Source organism: Tachysurus fulvidraco, chromosome 22, assembly GCF_022655615.1.
Source record: "Tachysurus fulvidraco isolate hzauxx_2018 chromosome 22, HZAU_PFXX_2.0, whole genome shotgun sequence".
Lineage (NCBI taxonomy): Eukaryota > Metazoa > Chordata > Actinopteri > Siluriformes > Bagridae > Tachysurus > Tachysurus fulvidraco.
The window spans coordinates 18,037,658-18,050,714 of NC_062539.1; the positions used below are offsets into that span (position 1 = coordinate 18,037,658).

At 34.9% G+C, this 13,057-nt stretch overlaps 2 protein-coding genes across 2 annotated transcripts; both read right to left on the reverse strand.

Annotated features, from left to right (window-relative positions):
• Positions 1-597: 597 nt before the first annotated feature.
• On the reverse strand, positions 598-1,733 carry LOC113652871 (succinate receptor 1-like). Its single transcript, XM_027162179.2, has one exon. It carries the CDS (start codon positions 1,719-1,721, stop codon positions 801-803), a length of 921 nt encoding a protein of 306 aa, XP_027017980.2. The 5' UTR covers positions 1,722-1,733; the 3' UTR covers positions 598-800.
• Positions 1,734-7,994: 6,261 nt separating this feature from the next.
• Positions 7,995-12,785, reverse strand: LOC113652842 (succinate receptor 1-like). Its single transcript, XM_027162128.2, has 2 exons — positions 12,237-12,785; positions 7,995-9,991 (listed from the first exon to the last, which is right to left on the reverse strand). The coding sequence occupies exons 1-2, from the start codon at positions 12,237-12,239 to the stop codon at positions 9,059-9,061; spliced, it is 936 nt and encodes a 311-aa protein (XP_027017929.1). The 5' UTR covers positions 12,240-12,785; the 3' UTR covers positions 7,995-9,058.
• Positions 12,786-13,057: the final 272 nt, after the last annotated feature.

The following is a 13,057-nucleotide window of genomic DNA, read 5'->3' on the forward strand; positions in this document are numbered from 1 at the left end:
TAATAACAAGAACTTTTTGTCTAAAAAAGTCTAACTTTTTGACAAAAAGACTTTTGTCTTTTTGTCTCATTTCTCTATAAAAGTTAGCTACTACTATTCTCTATCTCTTTCTTTCACATATACATCTATACAGAGGGATGAAAAATTAAAGGAAAATCAATGTTTCTGTTATACAGGATTCTGGTGTCATTTGGCTCCATTTTCATGAAAAATAACAAAGAAAGAAATAATTAATGATGATTTTCAGACCTGTTTATCTTTAGACCTGAAGATAATATTGAGCTAAGTGAAGTCTTCAGTCTTCTTTTTTCCATACTAAAAACAGAAAATGAACCAATGTACGGACAAAACGTGCTTCGGTGTCTGATGACGCAAACTTCTCTCATTGTGAATGGAGAATATTTTCAGTTTCTTAATGTAAAATAAAACCCATTATAATCTACATCCGAACTTGACTATCGTGAAAGCAGGATGTCGTGAACCTTTTCGCTGCAGTCGTCCGAGTCTCCTGGTCTTCTCTGGTAAAAGTTTACAACAAGTATAAAGTTAACATCATACTGCATTCAATACAGTACAGAGTGCTTATAGAACGTTTAATGAGTATTTAAATATAAATAATATGTTATATATGTGTTAGAGAGTACTTGTTATCATCAAAACAAACGAATTAAATCTTATCTCTCCAATACAGTTCTAGGGACTTTACTAAGACACTTTATGTTTGCTTTTGCTTTAATTTGTCACCCATCTGTAAAGTCACTTGTTATCATCTCTGCCTTTGCTTGATAGGGCAGACTTGTTTATGACGGTCTCATTATCATCCTTTTAATCTGCCTCCATTTGTCCTGCAGAGCTTCTTTAAAACTGTCTGTCATGAGGAAGTAAAACACAGGGTTGACGATATTGTTAATAAATGCATATGGCCGTGTCACTATGTAAGCCCCGTTGATGTAGTCTAAAACACACCGTGAGAAATTTAATTCAGGAAGCCGTGATGCGATACGCGTATTTCTCATGACATGGATAGGTGTGTAGAGCAACAGGAACATGATTGCTGCAGACCTCACAATCCTTACTGGCCTTTGGAAAGATGTCCCAAGCACTTCCTGTCTTTTTACTAGTAAAGAAACCATCTTTTGTGATGCTAGGAACAAACCTATAAGGGGAATCACATATCCAGTTATAGTGAGAATTATGCTGTAGATCAGAGTAACTTGGGGATTTCCCAGACTTGAAAAATCACGACACGCTGTCCAGTTATTTTCCTCCAAGTCCTGGATGATGAAGACGACTAGAGGAGCGATTTGAATATTCACCCAGATCCAGTTCAGGATGGTGATGATTATTGCAGCCTTGAGAGTCAACAGGATGTGTTCTCGATGTGGGTGACATATCAATAATAACCGGTCCACACTTACCCACATCATGAAAAGGATGCTGGAGTACATGTTCACATGGAGGATATAACGATTAATTATACATAGTGAAGAATTGAATTTCTTCAGGTTGTGAGCGTAGTTATAGGCCAGCTCAGGTAAAGTGCACAGGAAGACGAGGTCAGACACAGACAGGTTAAACAGGTACACGTTAGTGGATTTCCAAGTAGGGAGGCAAAAGATATAGCCTAGGATCACCACTAGGTTTCCGATGAAGCCGATGGTAAATTCCAGACCGTACATTGGTGTGAGGTAATATTTCTCCAACAGTGGAGTGATGAACATGGAACAGTTTTCCTGCAGACATAAAGATTATTTTACATATAATTACTGCACATAAAGAGCTCGATTTTCCTGCCAATCTAATCATAATTTACCGGTAAATGCTGCTGTTTTGTTTTTGTAGGTTGGACACGATCCTGTTGCTATTTTTCTCATTATGAATTAACATGTTGTTCTAATGAGTGTGGAACTGTGTGAAAGGAGCTTTGTGTATTTCAATATAAATTGTCCATATAACCCAAATTCTAACTATATACAGCATTATAGCATTCATTATCAGAACAGTAAAAAAAAAACAACTTGCTAAGTTGTTCAAATGAAAGATGTTTATAACTTCATATGCTATATTTTATTTTAACCAGCAGTTAAATCCACACCAGCTGAGATGCAGCAAAAAAGCATCACTCGTGACCTCCCAGATGCTCTGGTTAGGACTGCTGTGAAGTCCAGATAAACAAGGTAATTTGGTGTGAATCACATTATTTAGATATATTATTTCATATTACTCACTCACTCACTCGTTTTCTACCGCTTATCCGAACTACTCGGGTCACGGGGAGCCTGTGCCTATCTCAGGCGTCATCGGGCATCAAGGCAGGATACACCCTGGACGGAGTGCCAACCCATTGCAGGGCACACACACACTCTCATTCACACACACACTACGGACAATTTTCCAGAGATGCCAATCAACCTACCATGCATGTCTTTGGACCTGGGGAGGAAACCGGAGTACCCGGAGGAAACCCCCGAGGAACGGGGAGAACATGCAAACTCCGCACACACAAGGTGGAGGTGGGAATCGAACCCACAACCCTGGAGGTGTGAGGCGAACGTGCTAACCACTAAGCCACCGTGCCCCCATTTCATATTACTTCTCTTTAAATTATAAATAAATAAATAAGTAAACAGACAAATAAATAAATAAATAAATAAATAAATAAATAAATAAATGAAATGAAATGAAATAAAATAAAAAAATAAAATAAAATAATAATTATTAGTAGTAGTAGTATGAATTACATACTATTTGAATATATTATTTCATATTACTCCTCTTTAAATTATAAATAAATAAATAAGTAAATGAACAGACAAACAAACAAATAAATAAATAAATAAAAATAAAATAAAATAAAATAAAATAATAATAATTTTTAGTAGTAGTAGTAGTATGAATTACATACTATTTAAATATTATTTCATATTACTTCTCTTTAAATTATAAATAAATAAATAATAAAATAAAATAAAATAAAAATAAAATGAAATAAAATACTAATAATTAGTAGTAGTAGTAGTCGTAGTAGTAGTAGTAGTATGACTTAGATACTATTTAGATATATTATTTCATATTACTTCTCTTTAAATTATAAATAATAATAATAATAATAATAATAATAATAATAATAATTAGTAGTAGTACTGTAGTATGACTTAGATACTATTTCGATATATTATTTCATACTACTTCTCTTTAAATTAAAAATAAATAAATAAATAGTAGTAGTGGTATGAATTATATAGTAAAAATAAAAATCAATAAACAAATAACTCCCTTAATATCCCTAAGAACTTGTTCTTGTGCTTTTGCCATGGCCATGAAAATAGAGCCCATATTCTCAGTGGTATGAGAACGTAGACAGAGAAAATACCCAGAGTTCATTCCACACATGGGATTTCTCATGATAATTAAATTATCATTCTCATTTGTCATGATAATTAAATTAAATTAAATTGAATCAAAATTTCTTTGCTTAAAAACAGTTTTTATAAAGAACATATTAAAAGTCCAGGTTTAATAGCTCTAAACGATAATGATAAATAAATATGCTCCTTCTCATTATACAGTCAGCAGAGTATAAAATATCTGTAGCTCTGTAAAATAATACCTGCAATTAATTACCTCTCAATGTACTATTTCGTTTTTTATATATATATTTATAATAGTATAGATAGTATTGTTGTTCCTCTACGTGATCCCTTAAAGACTCTGCGCTGTATTTCACACAAAGGGTTTCAAGATGAACTTGGAATATCCAATGGAACCTTAAGCAAACCTTAAAATATTACCATTAATATTAATACTCTCTATTAGATAATAGATTTATAACAGTGCTGATTGTATATTTATACACTAACTGAAGCATCAGGTAGAGAAACAGAACTGGCGTATTATATATACCTGGTGTTTTAAGTTTTTAATTAAAATAACTTTAATCTTTACTGTTAGCAACAATGTGCACTTGTGTTTAAGCACAGTTAGCATTTTATCTTGCTAAATATTATCATATGTATATATAAATATTATAGATTTTATTAAAAATTTAACAATTATTTCAAGATAAAAAACTCCTGACAATGTAATACCCTTTGGCATTAAAGGTACTCATTAATACATATTTATATATATTAACTAATACACGTTATCTGTCTCAAAGTAGATTTGAAGCGTTCTTACCATTATGCTGTTTGTTCTGCTGGCTTTGGGAGACTGAACTCAGCTTTTCAGGGCTCTTTATTCCCAAAATCTCAGCACCACCCATTTGTAGCACATCATCATTAAGTGTAAAGTGTACACTGTATTTATTTGGTATTTTTCTAACCTGAGATCTGATGCAATGACACACTGATGCAACCTGATGCAACGATCACTTTGGTGCTTTTCTTCTATCTTTTCTTTGTCTCAGTGTATTTCTTTCACTCCTGTTTATCATTTATTGTCAATTTATCAAGTTACAGACGGAGAAATGTTTTCATGACTGCATTATTTGATGGATTTTTTTTTCAGTTGTCTTGTACATTAAAGCTTGATATCAGCTTTAATGTTCATAAAGTAAGCGTTGTTGGATGGTCGTTCATATGGAACCTTAAGGACACCAGACCCTGCTGCCATGTTCCAGCTCCTAGACATTATTTACAATAGCAAACTGATTTTGCATAAATTATTCATTCATTCATTTCCTACCGCTTATCCGAACTTCTCGGGTCACAGGGAGCCTGTGCCTATCTCAGGCGTCATCGGGCATCGAGGCAGGATACACCCTGGACGGAGTGCCAACCCATCACAGGGCACACACACACTCTCATTCACTCACACACTACGGACAATTTTCCAGAGATGCCAATCAACCTACCATGCATGTCTTTGGACTGGGGGAGGAAACCGGAGTACCCGGAGGAAACCCCCGAGACACGGGGAGAACATGCAAACTCCACACACACAAGGTGGAGGTGGGAATCGAACCCCCAACCCTGGAGGTGTGAGGCGAACATGCTACCCACTAAGCCACCGTGTCCCCTTGCATAAATTATCTACTACTAATTTTATTTGATGAAAGAAATGGGTCACAAATATTAATTAAATATTAATATCACCCCTGATTTTAGATACTGTATTAGAAATATACTGCATGTGGCACCTTTAGTAGCAACGACTGCAACCGAAAGCATCCAATAACTGGAGATCGGTCCTTTACATCACTGTGGACGAATCTTGTTCTTTTTTGTAGAATTGCTTGAATTCAGCCACATTTGAATGATTATTAGCTGCTAGTTTAAGGTTCTGCCTTAAATTGTGAACAGAATTAATGGTTCCATCAATTAGCTAACAGCAAAGCATCCTCGGGCCATCACACAACCAATACCAAGTTGGTCTGTTGGTACAATTATTGTTGTTACCTACTATTGAATGTTGTTAAAATGATACCCAGAAATACCCTGAAAATGATGGTACTGAGTACAGTTCTTTTCAAGCCAACTCTTTTTTTCAGTTTTGTAGTGACCAACACGCTTGAGGTTAGAGACTGCTCACGCAACTTAAAGCTATCAGAGAAGAATTTAGCCATTAATGAAACTTTTATGAAGCTGTGTTAACAACCTCCACTGGTACATTGTTATACAACCATAAAGCTGCTTTTGCCAATTATACATCAATGATGTCTGCCTCAGTGTCATGCCCTTATTATGTTTCTTCAATGGACGAGAGATTCCATGGTCCATAATCTTCTGCAGCACCCATGTGGCAATGACACAGTGAATAGATGATCTCATAAACAATTATATGTCAGTGACCTGAAGGTTTTATTTTCTTTTATAGATGAATACTGTATAAAATCAGCAACATCTATGTTTGGAGTGATTAACAGTGATTAGATCCTAGGATTGGAACTTACCAAAACATGAAGGTCATTGTGGTGAAGGACAACAACACATGATTAAGAAAATGAGTGAGTGAGTGAGTGAGTGAGTGAGTGAGTGAGTGAGTGAGTGAGTGAGGGCTAGATTTAAACCTCAAATATTAAACTAACACAAATCGTTGCTTCAAGGCAGAATTAGGGGATGGGTCGTGGATATTCCTGCCATCCTAAGCTCCAATATTCCAGCCTCACAGAAAGGCACAATTGACAAGTTAGTACATTTTTACACGGTTAATGAACAGACCAAGATCAAAGCTTAATTTGCCAAAGTTCAAAGCAAATGATTGCAGTCTGTTACTATAAAGGCAGCTAGTCAGAATGAGTCGGTTTTCAACAACTGAAATCAATTTAATTCTATAAATGAAGTACTTTTCTAACCCACACAGTACACAGGAGAGGCACTACAATGCCATGCACTGTCTCACACATTCTGTTGTGTAACGCATCATCGACTTGGTTTAAGAGCACTGGATTTGTCTTGGTGCGACAGGTCGGAGTGTGTTATAGCAGTCAGACTGCAGGAGTGAAGTCATGTGATCTGTTGCAGAATGGGCTTCTTGCCCCATCTACTTTATCAAACAATCTATTTTATCAAACAACAAAATGAACCCTAATGAACTAATCTCAATCATTTGACATGCGTAATGCTTCACGAAGGAATTATATGCTTTGTTCCTGGGATTTTAACCACAGGTCCCTTTTTTGTTCTAGTTTTCAGTAGCATTATTTGTGCCTTTTTGTCCACTTCCAAAAAATATGGAAGAAAAGTTGTTTTTTAATGCTTTCTCAATCAACACTGAAAGGGACAAAAATGGAGTTTAATATATTTAAGGCAAATCACATTGATGGTTTAAGGATATTTGTGGGCAGTAACAGGGAAAAGGAGGCAGATTTACCTCTGTGAAATGTTTTAAAGAAAATTGTGATTTATTAAGTTTAAATGACATAAGCATATGTGTGTGTGTGTGTGTGTGTGTGTGTGTGTGTGTGTGTGTGTGTGTGTGTGTGTGTGTGTGTGTGTGTGTGTGTGCGTGCATTTCCTTATTTTTGTGTGCACACACACACTGTGGGATTTATAAAGCCCATGGGAATCATACATGCTCATAACAGCCTCAAACTTAGTGATGTAATTTCTTATATCTCAGCCATGTTCAATTCAATTCAAGTTTTTAACAATAGACATTGTCTCAGAGCAGCTTTACAGAACATAAACATAGAGAAAGTAAACATAAGGAATAATAAAAGAAATAAGGAATAATAAAAGAAAAATAATTAACAATAAAAATAATTAACAGAATAAAAATATGTTCTGCAGCTCATCTTTCAGTAAGTATAAACTGTATGATCCTCCACACAGCACCATTTAGTACAACACCCTCAGCATGCAGGGTCTGTCAGTCACTAACAGAATAAAATACACTGTTGATATTTAATATTTACATATAGAGCACACAGTTTGCAGCCCACACCAACACTGTGATCCATGATGTGTGATATAACGTGATGGGGGAAGTCGTGACCTAATGGTTAGAGAGTCTGACTCCTAAACCTAGTCTGGGTCACCGTACTTAGCCGTACTGTTGAGGTGGATGACTTATTTTCTTCATTTCTCCTTTGCATGGAGCGTAGCAGAAGCTTTTAGACTTTCTGAAGCCAGGATTTAGACTTGACAGAGATTGTGTCAAACTCTAGTAGAAGCCATCCACACATTTGAGATAAACCATAAGCAGCTGTCTGCATCACCATGATTTCTAATCCAATACAATTTATGTGAAAAAAGCTCTTTATTTATCTGTTCAATTTATATAGCACTTAAGTTTAAGGTTTTAAGAAGCTTGTGAGATTGACCTCATGTTCCTCATGTACAGAACCAATAATAGTCGGAAGTGTCTCCTCCTGAACGTCTGTTCTCCTCCTGAACTCCTTTTCTTTGTTGATATTTCCATAATAAGCTTTATTTAATTCCACTAAAGTGTTTTATTTTTTCTTCTTGCATATTGTATTGATCATTGCTGTATATTTTATTTCCAATCATTTAGGAAAATGTAATAACTACTGAAACACAGTCATGGAAGAAGGTCCGATTTTATTCATAATTGTTAAGTAGTAATAACAAGCGTTCCAGCAGAATAGTATTTTACCGCTAAGACAACAGCGCCCCCTACAGGTGCACGTCTGAAAAAGCTATTTGTAACCATTTAATTTGACCAAGTACTACAGATGTTTAATAAGTTACTAAATAGGGTAATTGTGATACTAGTATAATTAATAGTGTACCTCACTAATAAATGTAAAGATAGCACAGAGACACTGATTAATAACAAGAACTTTTAGTCTAAAACATCCAATTTGGCTCCATTTTCATGAAAAATAACAAAGAAATAATTAATGATGATTTTTAGACCTGTTTATCTTTAGACCTGAAGATAATATTGAGCTAAGTGAAATCTTCGGTCTTCTTTTTTCCATCCTAAAAACAGAAAATGAACCAATGTACAGACAAAACATGCTTAGGTGTCTGATGACGCAAACTTCTCTCACTGTGAATGGAGAATATTTTCAGTTTCGTAATGTAAAATAAAACCCATTATAATCTACATCCGAACTTGACTATCGTGAAAGCAGGATGTCGTGAACCTTTTTGCTGCAGTCGTCCGAGTCTCCTGGTCTTCTCTGGTAAAAGTTTACAACAAGAATAAAGTTAACATCATACTTATGGCTTGAGAAAAACGATTCACGAAGTCTATGAGAAAGTTTCACATCATATCAACAGACGGTATAGTACTTATAATCTGACAGTGAAATCAGAGGTCACTGCATTCAATACAGTACAGAGTGCTTATGACTGATGACCTTTACTCTGTGATCAAACATTTCTGTTCTTCTGGGAACTTTCTCAGTCTGTCTACAGGGAACAAGAGCTAATAGAACGGTTTAATGAGTATTTAAATATAAATAATATGTTATATATGTGTTAGAGAGTACTTGTTATCATCAAAACAAACGAATTAAATCTTATCTCTCCAATACAGTTCTAGGGACTTTACTAAGACACTTTATGTTTGCTTTTGCTTTAATTTGTCACCCAACTGTGAAGTCACTTGTTATCATCTCTGCCTTTGCTTGATAGGTCAGACTTGTTTATGACGATCTCATTATCATCCTTTTAATCTGCCTCCATTTGTCCTGCAGAGCTTCTTTAAAACTGTCTGTCATGAGGAAGTAAAACACAGGGTTGATGGCACTGTGTAAATAGGCAATTGGCCTCGACAGTATGAAAGCTGAATTGATGTAGTCTACAACACACTGTGACAAATTTAAGTCAGGAAGCCGAGACACAATACGGACAATCCTCATGACGTGGAGAGGTGTGTAGAGCAACAGGAACATGATTGCTGCAGACCTCACAATCCTTACTGGCCTTTGGAAAGATTTCCCACGCATCTCTTCTCTTTTAATGAGAACAGAAACCATCTTTTGTGATGCTAGGAACAAACCTATAAGGGGAATCACATATCCACTTATAGTGAGAATTATGCTGTAGATCAGAATAACTCGGGGAACTCCCAGACTCGCAAAATCACGACACGCTGTCCAGTTATTTTCCTCCAAGTCCTGGATGATGAAGACGATGAGAGGAGCGATTTGAATATTCACCCAGATCCAGTTCAGGATGGTGATGCACAGTGAGGCCTTGAGAGTCAACAGGATGTGTTCTCGCTGTGGGTGACACATCAGTAAGAACCGGTCCACACTTACCCACATCATGAAAAGGATGCTGGAGTACAGGTTCACATGGAGGATATAACGATTAATTACACATAGTGAAGAATTGAATTTCTTCTGGTTGTATGCATAGTTATAAGACAGCTCAGGTAAAGTGCACAGGAAGATGAGGTCAGACACAGACAGGTTAAACAGGTACACATTAGTGGACTTCCAAGTAGGGAGGCAAAAGATATAGCCTAGGACCACCACTAGGTTTCCGATGAAGCCGATAGCAGATTCCAGACCGTACATTGGTGAGAGGTAATATTTCTCCAACAGTGGACTCAAGACACTGGAACAGTTTTCCTGCAGACATAAAGATTAGTGTAACTAATATATAATGACTGTACATAAAGGCCTCTATTTTCATGTCAGTGAAGGTGGAATTTGCTGAATAATACTAGCATGATGTTTTATTAAAAACGTTCACTCTTTAAACAGCTTTTGCTATTTTTCTGGGTATAAATGAATGTCATGTACAGATGTGTGGAATAATGCAAAAGGAGATTTTCATATCAAATCAGGGCCAAAAAATAGAATAGTGTTTGTTCATAATTTATAAAACTACATTTCACTATAAAATGAATTCATCCAAATAATAACTCATTAAATTCATTAAATTTGTCGTGGAATCAGATTATTCAGATAAACTGTAAAGTTTTAAATCTTTCAACCTTAATTAATCTAATTAGTTAATTATACTGTATGCAGTGAGTCTGAAGTCATAAAATTTGGTCTATAAATTGTTAAATTTACGATAAAATGGTCAAATTAAAATAAATGTTGTATTTGAGTGTTTCTCTCTGAACGCATTAGGAGTGAAAATGTGCACTTACATCTAACGGCCTCATCTTTTACACTATCTCATCCAGTGGGGTCCAAAATTCTGATACCAGTTTTTCTGACTGCATTTTTGTTTTGCTTTGTTTTGTTTCACTTGATATTGGAGACAAACAGAAACTTTTACGAGTTTGAGAAGATTTAAACAAAGGAAACGTTCAACATTTTGAACGTTTAAGATATTTTTATGCGCTTGTTATCATGTAATCTGCTGTGTAAATAAAGCTTGTGCTTCATCTCATCTGTTGAATCCTGTGTTCAGATGACATGCACATAAATGTGAACTGAAATGGATCATAAGGTTCTGCACAAACTTGTCCAGCTCGAGTGCACGCTGTCAGTACAGTGAAACGGCAAAATCCTGAAATTCATGTAAATATTTGAAACGTTCAACTTTTTACTCCTGTTATTGTCAGTAATATAATTCGGACTATAGATCGTTGTTATAAATTAGAAAAGAATGTAGAATATAATTATTTTTCTCTAGTGGTCTCAGACTTCTGGACCCCACTACAGTATATATACTAAATTCTAAATTCTATACTAAATTCTATGGCAATAGAATTAACATGAAATCTGTATGTGATTTATAAATAATGACTTTACATAAAAACAGCATTGTGCTGCACAACACGCTCTAAAATCTCATAGGAAACAAGAGGAACTGTTTTTAATGTATTCAATACATTTTGCCTTTCCACTTTGTGCCAAATCTCACTGAGGAATAATATATATACATTTGTGTGTGTGTGTGTGTGTGTGTGTGTGTGTGTGTGTGTGTGTGTGTGTGTGTGTGTGTGTGTGTCCACTATGAGCATGAAAATAGAGCACAGATTCTTTGTTGTATGAGATTTTACACTTAGACTATATTACATCCATCTCATCACAATAATGATGGATAAAGCATGTAGAAGTTCTTGTTAGATTAATTTCAGCCTTCAGAAAAGGTTTAAAGACTAAGCTGAACACCAGCAAACAATTACGAAAAACTAAAAATTCCTTTTACTTCTTTAATATTTTACTTGTTTGTGATATTATGTGATATGTTTAAAAAAAAATCTTTTAATAAATATGAGTTTCTGATTAAAAAAAACAAAACACTAAAATTATTAAAAAATCATTACAATTGATTACAATTTATAAAAAAAAAGACTGATCTATTTTAAGCATAATTAGATTAAAAATTGGATAATCCGATTGAATTACACTTCATTTGCAAGTAGGCTACGTTAACCTTAAGAAATCTAAATCTCCCTCTGAATGAGCCCTTAAAGCTTCTCAGTCAAAACCTACAACAGAATGTTTCAGCTCAAACCCATTGTGTGTACAATAAAAAACCTTAATTAGCAAAATAAGACTTAATTGAATATTTAAAAAACCCATGAAAGCATAAGCATTAGAATACTTTCATGATTAGCCAACGTTGATGGTGGATTTACAGAAAACCAAACTAACACATTCAGTAATATACATAAGATTGATGTATAAAAAAGGACTCTCTTACATTTTTAACAATAAACTAAACTTTAAACTCTTATTGTAAATATTAAAGTGTTGGTACTTAACATAGTCAGCATTTTCTTTCCAAATGTTTAGAAAAATCTCTTGACAATCTTTAGCAATACTGGAACTTATTAATGCTTTTTCTATACAAATGATCTAGTATACATTATCTCGATCAAAGCATGCATAGAATTTGAAGCATTCTTACCATTACGCTGTTTGTTCTGCTGGCTTTGGGAGACTGAACTCAGCTTTTCAGGGCTCTTTATTCCCAAAATCTCAGCACCACCCATTTGTAGCACATCATCATTAAGTGTAAAGTGTACACTGTATTTATTTGGTATTTTTCAATCCTGAGATCTGATGCAATGACACACTGATGCAACCTGATGCAACGATCACTTTGCTGCTTTTCTTCTTTCTTTCTCTGCCTCTATACCTGTCTTTCACTCCTGTTGATTTGCCTGTGTTATCGTTTCGTAGACATTCGTAGAGGTGCAAATGGAAAAGTGCTAAGTTTTGTTGAATCAAAATTGTTGACTGTTGGATGGAGCTTTTACAAATGTGTGTTGAACAGTGATGATTGTTTCCAGCGAAGCTACAATTGATCTGTCGCTGTACTAACGCAGTGTAAGCAGAAATGCCTGAAGTGACCTGACTACAAGTTCTTGTGCTTATTATTACATTATTGTACACCTAAAACATCCGTAAAGTATATTTCAGAACAGGAAGGAGGCACATTTGACATTGCTGTGACCTTGACCCTGTTTGTCAAAATTCTAAAATGTCTTCTGGTTACAATTCTAATTCTATATAAATCTTACAAATATCCAACCTTTTTTTATTTTAGATAAAACACATAATCCCGGACATATGGACTATCAGGTTTTTTGTGTCCCCTTTAAAGAAAATTAAAAATAATAAAAATTTCAAATCATTCACATGTTTTGTCATTAGAGTGTCCACCAGCTTTAAATGGCAAAACTGTCGTGCATAAACGTCCTCTAAAATCACTGCTAATTGCTGGCA